General features: G+C 43.8%; 1 protein-coding gene across 1 annotated transcript in view; it reads right to left on the bottom strand.

The window, feature by feature from the left end:
• Positions 1–17,851, bottom strand: part of RAB2A (RAB2A, member RAS oncogene family) — a 267,732-nt gene that overhangs the window by 155,908 nt on the left and 93,973 nt on the right. The window contains exon 3 of the mRNA XM_086965785.1: positions 2,969–3,036. Coding sequence (XP_086821911.1) covers positions 2,969–3,036 — 68 coding nt within the window. The remainder of the gene's footprint in view (positions 1–2,968; positions 3,037–17,851) is intronic.

Here is a 17,851-nt window from a genome sequence, read left to right as displayed (position 1 = left end):
CCAGAATACCAAAAAAACAGTTTTTAACCGCCAATGTATGACAAATTGTGCTTCTGCTGAGCTAGCCCTAACTATGGCATCATGGTGAATTTCTAGAGAAAGGTTTGCGATTCAGTTGATTTATAAAAAATGATGCGAGAACATGGACTACTTCCTTAATAATAACAATATCTTAACCCCTTCTTTCTGGCGTCGGCCAACGGCCGTCGCGTGCACTACCTTCGTAGTGCTGCGCACATCCGTTGGCAGGCGCGGCCCCGCCAACTGCGCTGAACTATTGCGGCGGAATTGCCGCCACGGTTAAGCGGGTAGTTAAAAATAGTGGTTGATCACCGGATTGAATGGTAGCTTCCAGTTAACCAGATAAAATTCTCATCTAGTCCTAGCATCTAACTTGCATTTGCACCATACTTCCAGTTAATTGTATGTCTGTCTTATTACAGGGAGATGCCATTTACATGAGAATCTAACCAGTTGCGGCTGCCAGCTATGGGGACTGGGGAGGCAGCAAACTGTCAGTGTCATGGCGTTTGACTGGAAAGGTGGAGGGATGGAACAAGCAAAATAAACATAAATTGCTTAACTGGCTTGTACGTCCTCGCTCCTCCCGATCTCCACTCCAGCATGGGCTCAGCCAACTCCCTTAACCAAGGCGCTGCTCTCATGCTTCGAGAGCAGCGCATGGATAGAATGGAGCGGACTGGCTGGATGCTCCTTCAGGCCCTGTGGGCTTGTGCTTGGTCTCCACCCAGCTGTCTAAGACAGCTAGGTGGAGAGCTTCAAAGTGCGCACAACACTTTGGCTGGCCCAAGACGACTGGCCAAAGTGACATGCGAACAGTGGAGCAGCCAGCCACTGCTCCTGTCCTCTGCTGCCAAGGATACACCCCGCATGGCTCGGGGTAGGCAGGCTGCCGCGGTGCAGTGAGTGCGGACTTCAGAAAAATAAAATGGCAATTAAATCTTTTCATTGCCATTTTATTTTTCCTTCGAGGCTCGCAGCAGGCACGGGTTGACACTCGCCCGCCCAAGTGAGGAAACCACAGCTGAATTTAACTTCAAAACTCTACAGCAGTACCTCTTGGCCAGAATACGTGTTGGAGGAAGAGATGGCTATTCATCAATTTATTGGCGTCTCCTGCACTGGACAGATCTTTGGCAGCGACCTAGACTTAGCTACAAAGTCAGATGACAGTGCATTGTGGCTATGTCTCTATCATGGCTGTTAGAAGTATACATCTCTGCTTCCCCTCAACTTTTAGAAAGAAATGTCGAGTCTAGCCAGAGCACATACATTCCTCTAGCTCTGAGTGGACAACATTCCTATAGCCCACAACATCAACTAGAAGTAAAGGTTTCCATAGACATCACTAGGAATTTCGTAAGCATTTCTAAATCCTTTTTATCTTTATTCAAGCAGGATATAAGCCCTGGCTAAACAACACAGAGGCCAACTGGAATGCTATAGTAAGTCTAGAAAACAGTGATTGTTGGAATGTTTGAATTAATCTTAGCTACTGGCAATCACTTGGGCTGCATCCCAATCCATCCCACAACCGGAGCGCCTAGGATCCACAGTTTGGACCCAGCCATAGCCAAATCAGTAATGACCCCGCTCCAAAAGCAACAGTACAGCCCGAACTGACAGCCCATTTCTTCTCTAAACAGGAAAACAAGCAACCCAACACTGTTCAGCCCTTATTAGGGCTCATCAGCCAGGTATGACTGCTAAAGAGTATCGGGTGTTTGGATGAAATTAAAGGTCAACTATCTTCCTTTGGTATTTCCCTGCTGAATTACAACATGCATCAAGAAATGATAACTCTAGTGTGGTATCAAGTTTCATGTTTCAAACTGGAGGCACTGTGGAAGCGGTGACAAAAAGATGCAGTGAATCCATCAATGCCTGGTTGAACTGGTCTCGCCAGATACATCCTTTTGGAATCACAGATGGACTAATAACAGCCCATAAGAGATCAATGAAACTGGCTATGCAATACAACTTTTTAATTCTTGGATCAGGTATTTTATTCATCAATGCAATACCGATTATTTTCCAGGTTATTTTAATTCAAGCTCATATTTAGGTGTTGTGCGGTAGTTTTAGTACTTGATGGGCTATGTATAATCATGAGTTTTTCTAATGTGGATACGTTTTGACAATATGTAAATGACTTGCCCTTTTGATAAACAGGATTGCCAATAAAAAAAGTAGAAATGAGTCTGAAAAGTCTGAATACGAAAATTGCATTTCTCCGACTCCCCATCAATCCTTACATTTATTTTTATAGTGGAATTTCATTAAATTAAGGTATATGCACATGGTATGAGCACTCAAAAGGAATGATATGTGACCTGCTTGATCACCAATTTCAGGCAGTCCTACAGTGCTGCTAGTAAGCTTGTTTTAAGGACACCGTCATGTTCGAACCATGATCACTAGAGGTTTGTTCCAAAAGTTGTATGTCGCCTCAGATCTAGGGTTCTATTATTCGCAAACATTTCCTATGGAAAAAAAAGACCATTAGCTGAGAGTCTATGCAAATGAAACTCAAAAAAAATCTTTATTATAAGTGGCCATTTTAACACCACTGTTAGAAAAAATATGGAGATGCAAAACTGCATATGAATTACAAAAACAAATGTGTTAAACATATGAGGCAACACTACCTTTTTGGTTTATTTGAACTACTTTTCAACATAAAGTACAAACATGGAGAAAGAGAGAGTGCATTCTCAAATGAAAAATGCCACGTTGACTTCAAAATTAACTTCTTGTGTATTTAATTTAACTAATCAAGAACACAGAAAAACAGAAACTAGAAGCAAAGTCAGTTCAATTGGTCATTTCTTAGTATGACATTCACAATGCTGAAATAAAGCACTTGCATATCAGAATTGCAGAAATATAGTCCAGTTGTAACCGTCAATACTACATTACAAATGAATTTTTTAAGTTATGTACTCACTGTGTCCCATATTTGAAGTTTAATCTGTTTTGAATCAATCGTTATCATTCGAGCACCAAATTCTACACCTGAAAAAAAGTGATTTGTTATGTTACATGTACGCAATTTAAAGTGAGGTGACTGCAGTTAGGTGTACAGTGAAATTATACAAAAATGACAGGGAACTTAAGGCTGCAATTTTAGTTTCAACCCCGAAATCTTCAGCCAGCGATGGAGGTCTAGGGTTCAAACAAAACATTATGAAGTCTGTTATCAAAACCTTTTCATTTACATATTGAAGGAGGTCATAAAAGAGAGCTTGAAAGAAAACAGACATTGCTAATAATGAGAAGTAAACTGCAGTAGCTAAAAGGAAGACTTAAATCTATCCAACAACAAATGTGTGAATGGGCTGTGCACGTGAGAGTGATAGGGAAGACTGAAAAAAAATAAATGTTAGGAGTGCGCACTTATTGTGGGGTAAAGGTACGCAGTGTATATATATATATATATATATATATATATATATATATATATATATATATATATATATATATATATATATATATATATATATATATATATATATATTTACCTACTGGCAATAGCCAGTAGGTATATATAGTTAGAATTTTCAAAAGTTCCATAGAGAAAAAATCCTATGTCTAATAACTTTGGCGTTTGTGGACGGAATCGGCTGAAATTTTCAGGAAAATGGCACATTTTGTTTCTGAGCAGCCCCTGAAAATTTGGGGGGGTTTCGTCAAGGGGGGGCCGAGAAAAAAGGGGGGGCCCAAAACGCGTTTTTCCCATGTTAATTTCCATAGGGCGTTTGGACTCACTTTTAGCTCGAACGGCTGAATGGATTTCCACGAAACTTGGCAAAATTGTAGGGACTGTTAGCCCGATGTGCCTTTGCTGGGTCTCAATATATGTGCTCCAGTGGATTTTGAGAAATTAACGTTTTAAAAAACAGATATATCTGTGACAGCGTCCTGGATAGCGCTCCAGATCGCGTACTTTTCGCGTAACGGAGCTTTGCGAAGCGAAGCTGATTGGCTCTCCGGTGTCTGTCAACATTCTAAACAGTCCGGAGCGGCCGCCATCTTGTCTCTCGGTAAGATCGAGAGACAAGAGGAGGAGAAAAACGAAGGGGGAATTTAATGAAAGGGGGCAAGGTAGACCCCTCTTGACCCCCTAGGAATGATGTTGGGGTTATTAAAGGGTCCCGTGGGGAAAATAAAAAAAAATGGATTTTTCACGGTAGAAGCGCTTCCCGGTTCGCGAACCGGGACGCAAACTGGTAGCGAAACGGGAATTCGCCATTTTGTGTTTCGGTTTAATTAAATTACAGGGTATAAGGGGGTACGGGAGACGTATCCTGACCCCTTATGTTTTCTGAGGGTGGCGGAGGAGGCTCATATATGTTGATACATGTCTTCCAGCGGCTGTGCGTGAGCATTTTTTTTTTTTTGCTGCGTGACGTCTGTCAACGTTCGATTCGATGGAAATCAGGAACTGTTGACCGCCATTTTGTCACTGCGAGTAAATATTTTGTTAAAAATAATTGTTATAAATTAATCCTTATTGATAAACATTGTCTGCGCCATCTTGCCTTTTTTGCAATGCCACACTTTTGTCGTGCACGGCAGCCATTTTAGATGCCTTGACCAGACCCACTCTCTGCACGCCGCCGATCCTCAGCATGGCTCCCCACCCTCACAAGCATCTCCCCCACGCACTGGTCACCCCCGCTCTCCCTCTCATGCATGGGCCAGAAACCTTCTCCCATCTGCGCTGTTCTTCTCAGAGAATCACACCCTGTGCCCGCCCGACACCTCCCTTTCACCCTATTCACTACCGCACCCTCTGACACTCCTCTTCCTCTGTGTCCGATTGTCCAGGCCGGTCCCAGGCTATCACCTAGCCCTGCAGATGTAGTTTATGGCCCCAGCTGTAAAGAATCACCCCTCTTCAAAGGAGTTACAGTAGATCAAGGCCCCCACCCGATGAGATCCGTCACACCACACGCGTTCCTACTATCTGATAACCATCCTGTATTGTGCTTGGGGAGGGGATTCTCACTGTGAGGGTGTGTGGGTCCGAGCCTGAAGCGGAAGATTCCAGGGATGCCTCTTTGTACATCAAAGTTTTTACAATTATGTGTCACATTAAAAATATATAGCACTCCAACAAAGTAGTAGGATTATAAAACTTTAATAACTTATAAATATATACAACGCAACAAAAACAGTAAATACATTCAAACATTTTTTTGAAAAAAGAAGCAACAATGGTCAGTAGCTGTGTTTTGTGCGAATAGTCCCAAGGCAGCACAACGTGCTGAGTTCTGGACGGCACCCAGGTGATGTTACCTGGGTGCCGCACTGGTTTTTGGTATCCTACAATGCAGCTCCGAAAAACGGCGTGGGGCGTCCCGTGGGGTGCGGGGGGATGCCTCGTCAGTAGCGGTCTGTTGTGCGAATAGTCCCAAGGCAGCAGAACGCGCTGAGATGTGGATGGCACCCAGGTGATGTCCAGTAAGTTGCCGCACTGGTTTTGGTATCCTACAATGCTGCTCCGAAAAACGGCGTGGGGCGCCCCGGGGGGCAAGGGGGGGGGGGGAGGGGGGGAGGGGGGAGGGGGCGTGAACGGGCCTCCCCAGGTGGAGGCTCGTCTGCTGTAGTGGGGCGCCCCTTTACCGTTTCAGTTGCCATTCCGCCCGCTTTTGGTACACTGTGCCAAAATCCGCCATTCAGCTGAGTTGCGCCCACTCTTGCGGTTCAGCGATAGGCGGCTGCTACAGGACTCTCAAAATGGCGGCAGGCTCTTTCCTTTTTGGGCCTGGTCCACTAAAATGGCCCTGGGACACCTTGGAACTCGGACGCTTGTCTGCTAGGTCTTGGACCCCATTCTCGAAAGCGTCCCCTGAGCCTTGAAGATTCTACAAAAGTCTTGGGGGCCCCGACTCCTGCAGGCTTCCGGTGGGGAGCGGCTGCCATGATTGCTCGCGGAATGACCACGACGGAGCCACGAGATGGTGGTGCTTTCATGCTGACGCCAGCTTCAGTCTGAAACATCCAGAAACAAGGTGGGGCTTTCATCGTTTGGGAAAAAAAATGTTTTAATCCAATGAAAAGTGTTATTTTTAGGTCATATGATCAAGCCTTCCATCATTAGGAAACCAAAAGTAAAATGAACCAATGAAAAGTTTTATAAACAAGTCACATGACCTGTTATGCGGAATAGGGCTATAAAAAGCGTAGAAAATCCCTTGGCACATGAGGCGGCGTCAGTAGCGGACCGATGTGCGAATAGGCCGAAGGCAGCACAACGCGCCAAGATCTGGATGGCACCGAGGTGGTGTCCAGCAAGTTGCCGCACTGGTGTGGCCATCCTACAATGCTGCGCCGAAAGTCGGCGTGGGGTGCCCCGTTGGCCTGTGAGGTGGTGTCAGTAGCGGACCGATGTGTGAATAGGCCGGAACCAGCACAAGGCGCCAAGATCCGGATGGCACCGAGGTGGTGTCATAGTTGAGAGTTCTGAGCAGCGCTTGTAACACTGTCTGAAGCTTATTTGCACCTGCTGCAGCTTCACTATTGCCCTGGTGTGGCCAAAGATCGCCCATGACATAGGCAGCCGGCTCCCGGGGTCCGGCGGAACTTTTTTCCTTTTCCTTTCTGCATCTTGTCCCACAATCTGTTTGACCTGAAGACACGACCAGGTCCCTGAATGTGTGCAGGGGGGGACGCTGATTGAATCAAAATGGCGGCTTCACACAAAGCTGACTCAAGCGTTGCTGCTGATGCTATACAGACAAAAACAGGTTTTCAGTTTGTACATTCTTCAGGATTTTTCCATCCAAAATGGCGCCGGTATAAATGGGACTCGTAACTCCTTGTTGTGTACTGGTTACACAACCTTGATATCACGAGATACGTATGCAGTTTTGAAGCACATGGCGGGCGGGGACGAGAATTGATTGAATATTTCAACATCCCTATTGATATTAAGTTCTGATGTGTTATTGATTACTGTACTATTGAAAGTTCGAATTAACGTCACCCATGGTGCTTGCCCGCAAATGTATATCTAGATAATTTTATTGTAAGTGGCCCTGTCGTATTTTAATTACAAAATGTACGTCCACCGATTCCGCAACTGTTAGACACCTTAGTTCTTGCAACCTAATGGCCCGCTTGTTACGTTCCTCTACAGTGTAAATGTCTCCTCATCATATACGATTCCAGTTTGCTCCGTGGCCGGCCCACGTGGTTATAGGCCCGTATTTGTATACTGACATTTTCACAATAAAGGTTTTTAAAACAAAACATGGTAGTAGTATTTACATTGGTAAAGTTTTTAATTTTAGTCACTGTTTTCGAATCAGTAAAAGGCAAGTGAAATAAAGCAGTCCAATTACATGACGGATAAAAGGTATAATACGCAGGAACGCAGTAAAGATAAATGGTCAAGGGCTGTTGTGTTTTCTACTCCTGCAACATAAAGTGATCGATAAGAATCTGATATTCAGGCGTATCGGCGACTAAGACAGCAGGCCGAGCCTCTTTTGCTCAACGGCTCCGTCATGGGACGAAGAAACGCCCTTTTTCTCGAAAAAGGAATATATTTTACTTGCAGGACAGTTGTAAATTTTCCGGGAAAGTACATTAGCCTGGAACATTATAACATATATGTTTAAGAAAAAATAATGTTCGAAAGCAATAAAAAGCGTAATTTTTAGGTCATATGCCCAAGCCTTTCATCATTAGAATAACAAAAGTAAAATGAACCAATGAAAAGTTTTATTAACAAGTCACAGGACCTGTTATGCTTACGTTACGCGCTGCATGCCGCGCCCCGGATCGCTTTCGGGAAGCTGCGCTTCGCGCACTGGAGCACTTCCGGGTGCGCTAACGCGGCGTGTCATATAATGCATTACGCGACAACGTAGGTCCATAATATAGTCAAAATGTCTCCACCAACCAGCGGTCGGAACACAACCCCTTTCAGCAGTCTAAAAAGTTCTGTTAAATGACAACAGAAGGGACAGGCAACAAGAACCATCAGTCAAAGAGGGGAGGGCAAGTTCTTCTCTACCGGGTCACGTTGGGGCGCTACCGGAACTGATCGAATTGGTAGTCTACAGTGTTTCTGGATGTTTCAACCTGAAGCTGGCGTCAGCATGAGAGCACCACCATCTCGTAGCTCAGTCGTGGCCATTGCACGAGCAATTATGGCAGCCGCTCCCCACCAGAAGCCTGCGGGAGGCGGGGGCCCCCAAGACTTTTGTAGAATCTTCAAGGCTGAGGGGACGCTTTCGAGAATGGGGCCCAAGCCCTAGCAGACAAGCGTCCGAGTTCTAAGGTGTCCCAGGGCCATTTTAGTGGACCACGCCCAAATCTGAAGAGCCGGCCGCCATTTTGAGAGTCCTGTGGCAGCCGCCTATCGCTGCATCGCAAGAGCGGGAGCAACTCAACTACATGGTGAGCGAGACGCTGTAGTCGCAAGAGCGGGAGGTAAACAGCTGAATGGCGGAAGAGGCACAGTGTAGCAAAAGCGGGCGGAATGGCAACTGAAACGGTAAAGGGGCGCCCCACTACAGCGTGTCTTCAGGTCAAACGGATTGTGGGACAAGGTCCTGAATGGAAGAGTCATCAAAAGGCAAAAAGTTCCGCCGGACCCCGGGAGCCGGCCGCCTATGTCGGGGTCGATCTTAGGCCACACCAGGGCAACACGACTTGGGGAGGGGGCAGGAGCCAAGCGCCCCCTCCCAGTCCGCGCCACCACACCGTATGTTGAAAATCTGAAGCCATCGTTCTACAAACTCTCAACCAGCCTTGGATGGAAAAATCTTGAAGAATGTACAAACTGAAAACCAGTTTTTGTCTGCATAGCATCAGCAGCAACGCTTGCTATCAGAGTGCATGAGTTTCATGCTCGATCGATTGAGCTAGCCGGATCAGGCAACAAAAAGTATCAAATAGTTATGTAAATAGTTATTTAATAAAATGTTTTACCCTGTTACTTTGCTGGTGTGTTGTATATATTTATAATATTTGCATAGAGTTTATCGTTATTTTGGGCGGGGTGGGTGGCGGAGCCGAGCTGTCTTGCAGCCATCATGGTGTGGAGCTCAGTTCATCTCACTAGTTTCGTATTTCTCATGAAGGGTTGTTCCTAATGTTTCTATTTTAGTGAGGTCAAAAAGAGATCCCATTAGTGGCCTACTGATTTTGCTCGATTACTTTTGTTTTTTTACACGATTTTTCACTATCTGCAAAGACTAAACAGAGTATTGCGACTCTGTGCTTGTTTGTAAATAGAGAATGAACCAAAGAGAATCAATTCTAAAACAGTAAATGCTTGGATAACAATCAATCAAATGGAGAGACAAGCAGGCACGACGGATTACAACGGGGGCAAAGGCCTGCGTTAACTACCCTTCACTATCTGCAAAGAGAGAGTACTACTAAGAGAAAAGAGGGGGGGCAGCGTTCAAAGCACATCAGCGTGCATAAACACGAATTTTTTTTTACCTATCACGTACTTGACATTTGACAGCTTTTGATATTTGCTATTAAAAAAACATTGAAATTCACTCAAAAAACCATAGGTTATAGACCATATATAGTTAGGAATTAGCATTTACAAAACCTTGAAAATTCACTGAAAAAACTATAGGTTTTAGGTCCTATATAGTTAGGGATTAGCATTTACAAAACCTTAATTTACTCGCACAAAATCATAGAAATTCGCATATATAGTTAGATGCAATAACTATATACCGCGCACCCGCAATCCACTGCTGATGATGTCACATATTACATCATTCATGACATGGTCAGTGACATCACTGATGACATCACTGATGACATCTCAAATGACATCACTGATGACATCACTGATGGCATCACTGATGACATCTCAAATGACATCACTGATGAAATCACTGATGAAATCACTGATAACATCTCATTTGACGTTACTGATCACATCACTGATGATATCATTCATGTGATAATACGATGAACCTCTTCAGACTCTAATATAACCTTAGATACAATCAGTGTAAACAGACACTCACAGACTGTAACTCATCCATGGAGTAACTCACACACCTAGTCAGTCATGCAAAGAATCAATCACACCTCCATTTCCTCAACTATACAGTTATACACACTTTACTTAATCAAACATATACTAACACATATTTACTCTCTTATACAATCACTGATACAAGTTCACAATGATCCATACAGCCACTCACACATTCACTGGCTCTTATGCACAGTTATTTATATATATATCAACTCTTACATGTACTGTGTTTTACATATGCACTTACTTTGACATGTAGCACTGAGAAATCTAATCACTCACCAATACACTCATGCAGTCAACCGCCCATACAGCTGTTTCCACATGCACTTTTGAACCCATACATCTAGTGAATCAACTGCTCACACATCTATGCACAGAGTCACATACCTCCCAGCCACCCCCACACACACACTCACTCTCCCATACAAATATTTGGGCAACCAATCAATAACCCATATAGTTACTCATATGGCTACTGATCAATACATGCAGCAGTTTACAGAACTACAGAAATAATGATGCACAAATTAAGACAGTTTAGTCACTAACCCATGCACTCAGTGAGACACATTTAATCATTCTCTCATACAGTCAGTCATGCACCTACTAAATCCTTCATCCAAACACTTATACATCCACTCATTCTTCAATATGTAAGACATATTTTAACTTTACAGAAACATACAGTCACTGGATGTCATCAGTGATGTCATTTGTGATGTCATCAGTGATGTCACTGACCATGTCATGAATGATGTAATATGTGACATCATCAGCAGTGGATTGCGGGTGCGCGATATATAGTTATTGCATCTAACTATATATGCGAATTTCTATGGTTTTGTGCGAGTGAATTAAGGTTTTGTAAATGCTAATCCCTAACTATGTATGACCTAAAACCTATGGTTTTTTCAGTGAATATATATATATACACACACACACACATACATATATATATATATATATATATATATATATATATATGTTATGCACAAGCACTTTACAATAACTAATGCAATTTCTGACTAGTAGAGGTACAAATACGTTTTTAGACTGATAAATTAGGTTCAAAATGCTTATGATCTGTCAGGATCATAGTTCATAATATGCACTTGCACGATATTAACTCTAGGTCATGAACGGCCTCTTAAATGTAGAAACATGTACCTCTCTAAATGTCGGTGTTTTAGCAAAAACAGGTGTAGAAATTTTTTTCATATTTATATGTATATCATTTTTTTTTTATGAGCAAGTGCGTTGGCTTTCTTTTTACACGTTAATTGTTTTTAAGGTAATTATATTCAACAATCCAGTACTTTTCACCTGTATTTAAACTGTGAAGTGTGATCCATAAACAATGAACTGTTTAAATTTAACTCTTCGATGTCTATGATTATACCATGTGTTTGGTCACGAGTTATCACACTAGCACTTTAAAAATTTAAAGGCACTCCGCATGCATGTTATGTGAACAAGGCCTCTAGTAGGCTGAAACTCATCATGGCGGCGGTGCAGGGCATTTAATAAATCCTGTGTACTTTAAGATTTTTGGTCTGTGTTCGTCAGTTTTCCTGAAAATTGGATATATCAAAAGAAACCTCTGCTCCACTTTGGAAAAGAGCATGCACACAAGGGCTATTTGGGTTAAGGTCTTTTTATTAGATAAGCCTCCTCAGACCCAGCAAAAGAGACGCGTTTCAGCAGACACAGCAGCCTGCCTCAGTCTAGTGTGCGTCATTTTGGAATCAAAACTATAAGTAATCTTAAAATAAACAGCGAATCGATACTGCGCATTACACTGATACTGTGTACCAGATGGCTGTAACTGACGGTAACTGTGAAATACCAAGTGCATTAAGAAATGTTTTAAAAAATACATAAAATGCATAGTGGAAATGCCAAACCAATATATATAATTTATATATATCAATGCAGACACTGAACAGTAAATGACTCATGTTGTTATGAACCTGGTAATCAACCATAATTATCAAAGGTCATTATGTTAAAAACATGTGTGCTGGTTACATGGATGGAAAATGTCTGGCAATCGCGCTGCTCAGAACTGCAATTTCAGGGAGAATGCTGCGTTCCGATGACATTATATAACTATTGGAAGCTCCGTCGGGGAGCAATACAATCTCAGCAGGCTCAATATGAGAAGGGTTTAAACAAAGAATGACGGCGGGGGTTAAACCTGGTATGCACAAGGGTATATTCACACCATTAGTCAACTCCCAACAGTTATTGTTTCACTTTTTGCACTCAACGCCTTGTGGTTCGATGTGTATGCACAGCATTGGTAGTGTAATTTAAAGTGAATTTGGATACTAGGGTGGTGCAGATATAGCAATTGATTTAATTCATGGATAATATTTGTCCTCAATGTCTATTTACGATTATATATATTTTTCAGAAAATCGTTTGAGCCTCAGACTTGTGAATCCCTCGTGGTTCAAGTGTACCTGCACTTTGATAGATAATAATGGTTTGAATACTTCTCGTTGACTGCATGTTTTGGCTGATGTGAAAATTAGGATTGGTCTAGTCGCCTTCTAATATTTCTGGTTTGGATGAAAGAGAACGCGCATTCAAATCTAGATGCGTGACGTGGTGGCAAAACTAGGAAATTAACACTTAGACTACTAGGTTATTGATCAACTAATAGTTATAAGCTCTACGATAGTTGCGCTCGCTTTTTGGAGAGTATGAACGTTGATGAGAACTCATATCATTTTGTGTAGGCGCTAGATTAACGATGGGATATGCCACATTAGGCATTTACGTTCTGCGCGCGGCAAGTCAATTGAATTGGGATTGGTATTTGAGTATGTATTTAGCGCGGTTTAAGATTGAAGTTTTCAGTTCCTCTGGTAGGGCAACAATAGAATAGCATAAGATCGGAACATGTAGTATTTCCAGGAAGGATTTGGTAAGCCTATTGAATTCGGGACGGTAAAAATACCAAGCACTGGTTCCGAACGAAGAACTGAAGTGTTGCTAAGTGGGCAGCAGTTAAGGAGCATAGGATTGGCTCATTGGTATATTTCCGGTTTTTGAAGTGGCGATTGAGCAAGCGAATCAAGGTGGGAGTCGTCAAAACGAGTGGGAACCTAAGCATTTCCAGTTTCTTGAACGGCGATAAAGGTGAATGTCCGGTTTTCTGACAGGGACCTAGGGGAATTTACTAGCGGACCAAGGTGGGAACCGCGTGTGAGCATTACAATAAAAGACATACTGAGAGGCTATTGGACCGCCTCGTGTGTTGATTCCGATTGGTGAAATAAAAAGGAGGACCAGAGAGGAAGCTTTAATAGAGAATTCAGAGGCTCTTGACTAATTGGTGAGGGTATATATGGCCGGACCCAACACAACATCAGCACACAGCCGCTTTATCATGGTCAGGCGTGTCGCTGCTATAGGATGTCGGGACTTACATTTCTTGGATTTTAGCAAGGTGAGAGATGGATACCAGTACCTTGGAAAGTTAGGATGTTTGATAGATAACAGGTCATGTGTCCCAAGGTTGGGAGAATGAGGTTCTGTTTTTATATGACTTTGTCTACAGATTATTGGTGCGGTTTTGAATGAATGAAAAATCGGGACTCTGGGAAGCAAGATCTTGAGGACTGGATTGCGGTCAGTATTGGGGAGAGTAAAGTTGATTAATATTAAATTTCTTTTGAGGAAAGCATTTTTAAAATATAATAATTTAAAGTTGTTCCTTGAGGAGCATTATTTGTCAATACTGGTGATGTTGAGGACAATGGAGTATAATATAAAATATAAATTACAAAATAATAAAAAAGAGGAAACACTAAATTGGATGTATTGTGACCTCTTAAAACGGAGTATTAGTGACCATGATAGTTAATCAGTTGTTGGCTATATACTACAGTGTGTGATATTGTTGGGAATAAGGATACACTTTATTATATATTCTTTTACATATTCTTTTAGACTTGGGGTAAAGCTGCGAGCCCGACTGATTACCAGAAGTACTATGAATGACATACAAGTTACTAAGAATTGATTGAAGCTAATCAATGGTGAGCATTCGGGCCTGGGGAAGGAGGAATGTGACAATATAATTGAGGTCTTCAACATAGTATATAGGGATGTACCTACACCTTCATATTTTCTTCTTCTAGGTAGAAGTGATTGAACAGTGTATATAAAAAAGGTTTTTTGAAAAATTGACATATTGAACTTAGATCATAAGACCTTGAAGATATTGAAGGTATGGGCAATATCAATCTCACAAATGTTTTGGGTGTGACGGAGCAGTGGGCTCTAAAGAAAACTACCCTCAAGTGACTTTTTCATGTTGGATCTTAGATTTATACTGTTATGGTATATTCACGCTTGCACAAAAAGGGTGTAGAATGGAATATAGGCAGGGAGAATAAAGCTTCCCATAATTTTTGTGAATTAAAATGTAATTTCTTTAAACTCAATATCAGGTTATATGGATAAATATGAAGATGGACCTGATTGTAAATATTCTTTTCTTTTGTTTATCATTTCGCAGCCCTGATGATGTCAGACTAGGACGAAACGCGTAGGCTGTATCATATCTGGTTTTCATCTCAGGAACTATGAAACTTGAAAATATTTTGTTCTGTTGGATCAAACTAAAAAACTGGAAAAATTGGAACAAGCAGAAAATAAAGAACTTTTGGATTACAGCACTGGCCTGAAAATTCTTTTTTGAATTTGGGGCACTCCTTTGTTTATTTCAATATGAGAAGGGACTGGGCTAGTGTGCTGTATATTATAATTAATTATATACATATATATAATTTTAAAAATAAACACAACTTGTTTTTTTCCACTGGTAATAAACAAAGGTTACAGGGACGTTATAGTTAGGCTCAGATTTCACTTGTACAAAACCAGTGAAATTCAGCAGCCAACTATAACTTACGTCCCCGCAATGCATGGCTTAGGACCTCACATATTACATCACTCACGGCCCCCCTCCCCCCACTTTTCACAGCCAGGCCCCTGGGGTCGAAATCGCCCTGGGAGGGGGGCTGCGTGCCCCACTTCTAAATTTTGGCGGGACCCTAGGGGTGGTGGTTGCTGGAGACAAATTTGGACTAGGGCGAGGGACCATGTGCGCCCCCTTCACCCAAAATAACATAATATATCCCACTCTAGAGGGATGGGGGCAAAAACAAATTAAAAAGCGTGGGAGACTATGCTCGTTTTTAGGTCTCGCCTGAGAAGCAGCGCATGAGCTGCTTTGCCTTGGAGAGATCTATAGTTGTTGCTTTTCTGTCCGGCTTTTTCTGGAAGCAGGGTTGGTGTCCACCCGGTCGCCCTTAGGCTCCGCCCAATTGGACTGGAGATTTGGGTAGCGGACTGCGTCTCTTCAGACACACGTGTTTATTTAAGTGGCAGACATGCGCGATGATGTGCACGGCGTCTCGTCATCTGGCCATTTTGAACGCGCTCCACCCTCACCACCCACCTCCATTAATGCCACCAAAGCAAGAGGTTACTAAGCAGCCGGTCCCATTTTATCACCCCGGAGAAATAACGATCTTAATGGGAGGCTTCCAAAATGCCACTCAACTGCAAAAGGACTGACAAGCCCTACTTGAAGAACGGACGTTACAAAAACACTGGCAGAGTTTGACTCAAAGCTAAAGCCCCAGCTGTTGAATGCTGCAGGATGAAACTAGTCTCCAGGCCTGGCTTCTTAGCGCCGCACCAGTCTGTTGAGAGTTGGTCTGCTCTGTTGCTACGCGTGTTGCAGCAGTCGCTTCCGAGTCAGGTGTACTCGAGCTCCGGATGGGGCGGACCCCACCTTGCTCCCAGCCTCACAGTCAATGCGCCCAAAGGTGGTGCTGCCTGTCATAAATCACAGTCCATGCCGCCCGGAGCCTGTCCCCATCAGCGAGCGGGCTGATCTAAGCTTTCCAATTTTAATGTTGTCCTGGGCTCGTCCGTACTCAACTGCTCAAGTCCTCTGGTACCTGTCACTGGCAGCCACAAGCAGGCTACGGGTGGAGCTCCCTTGGATTGCCCCAAGCCTGTAACTGCAGGGCTCAAGTTGCCTTGGTCTTGTCGTTGCACAGACCCACGGTGTCGGAAATTCGCATTTTGAAAGCAGAGTCACTAAAGCGTACTGGGCAATCGAAGTTACATCATGCACACTTTGTCCCCACAGGTTGCATGATTGCATCAAATGGTAATGGTTGACCTTTTGCGTCCCTCAAACATTAACAGGCTTGTATTGTCTTGGTGGAAACTACAGAATGTAAACAGGGTCCTTTCACTCCATTTATTCTTGGTGACGATTTTTTACCTCTATCAACTATGGGTAGCCAGGGCAATATAAATAGTCGCAAGGAGTAAGTAAGTAAGTAAAGAATTCGTTCGTATAGCGCACTACTCACCCGGAGGGTCTCAAGGCGCTTGAGGGGGGGGGGGGGTTCGTTATTTATCAAATAGCCAAGTTTTTAGTTGTTTTCTGAAGGAGAGGTGGTTCTGTGTGAGGAGGAGGTGGGTGGGGAGAGAGTTCCAGGTTTTGGCAGTTAAGTAGGAGAAAGATCTTCCTCCCATGGTGGTTTTTCGGATGCGTGGAATCGCGGCGAGGGCTCGATTGGACGATCGTAGTTGGCGGGTGGGGGTGTAAAAGGTTAGGCGCGTGTTGAGGAATTTGGGTCCCAGGTCGTAGAGGGCTTTGTGCGCGTGGCTGAGGAGACGGAACGTTATTCTCTTGTTGACGGGGGGCCAATGAAGGTCTCTCAGGTGACCGGAAATGTGACTGTGGCGGGGTAAGTCTAGGATGAGTCTGGCTGAGGCGTTCTGAATGCGTTGGAGTTTTTTCTGTATTTTGGCTGTGGTTCCGGCGTAGAGGGTGTTTCCGTAGTACAGTCGGCTAGTGACAAGTGCTTGGGTGACCGTCTTTCTTGTTTCGGTGGGGATCCATCAGAAGATCTTTTTGACCATACGCAAGATGTTAAAGCATGATGATGAGATGGCGTTGACTTGTCTGGTCATCAAGAGGGAAGAGTCTAGGATGAATCCTAGGTTGCGTGCATGGTCCGTTGATTTGGGCGCGTTGCCTAGGGCTGGTGGCCACCATGAGTCGTCCCATGCAGAGGGGGAGGATCCTAGGATGAGGACTTCCGTCTTGTCTGAGTTCAGTTTTAAACGGCTATTCTTCATCCATTCGGCTACGTCTTTCATCCCTTCATGTAAGTTGGTTTTGGCGGTGTATGGGGCTTTGGTGAGGGAGAGGATCAGCTGTGTGTCGTCAGCGTAGGAGATGATGTTGAGGTTGTGTTTGTGTGCGATGGATGCAAGGGGGCTCATGTAGACGTTGAAGAGGGTGGGGCTGAGCGATGATCCTTGTGGTACGCCGCAGATAACTTCGGTGGCCTCTGATCTGAAGGGGGGGAGGTGGACTCTCTGGGTTCTTCCGGCGAGGAATGATATGATCCAATCCAATGCTTTTCCTTGTATCCCGACGTTGCTGAGGCGTTGTACAAGGGTGCTATGACAGACCGTGTCGAATGCTGCGGAGAGGTCCAGGAGGATAAGGGCAGCTGTTTCCCAGTTGTCGAGTAGTGTTCGGATGTCATCTGTGGCTGCGATGAGGGCAGTCTCGGTGCTGTGTTTGGCTCGGAAGCCAGACTGTGAGGGGTCGAGGGAGTCGTTGGACTCGAGGAAGGCGGCGAGCTGACTGTTGACGGCCTTCTCTATGACTTTGGCAGGGAAAGGGAGGAGCGAGATGGGGCGGTAGTTCTTAAGTTAAGTGGGGTCTGCTGTAGGTTTCTTCAAGAG

This window comes from Lissotriton vulgaris, chromosome 4_1 (genome assembly GCF_964263255.1).
Source record: "Lissotriton vulgaris chromosome 4_1, aLisVul1.2, whole genome shotgun sequence".
NCBI lineage: Eukaryota > Metazoa > Chordata > Amphibia > Caudata > Salamandridae > Lissotriton > Lissotriton vulgaris.
Note: the sequence above shows the minus strand (reverse complement) of the source record. Positions and strands in the feature narration are given on the sequence as shown.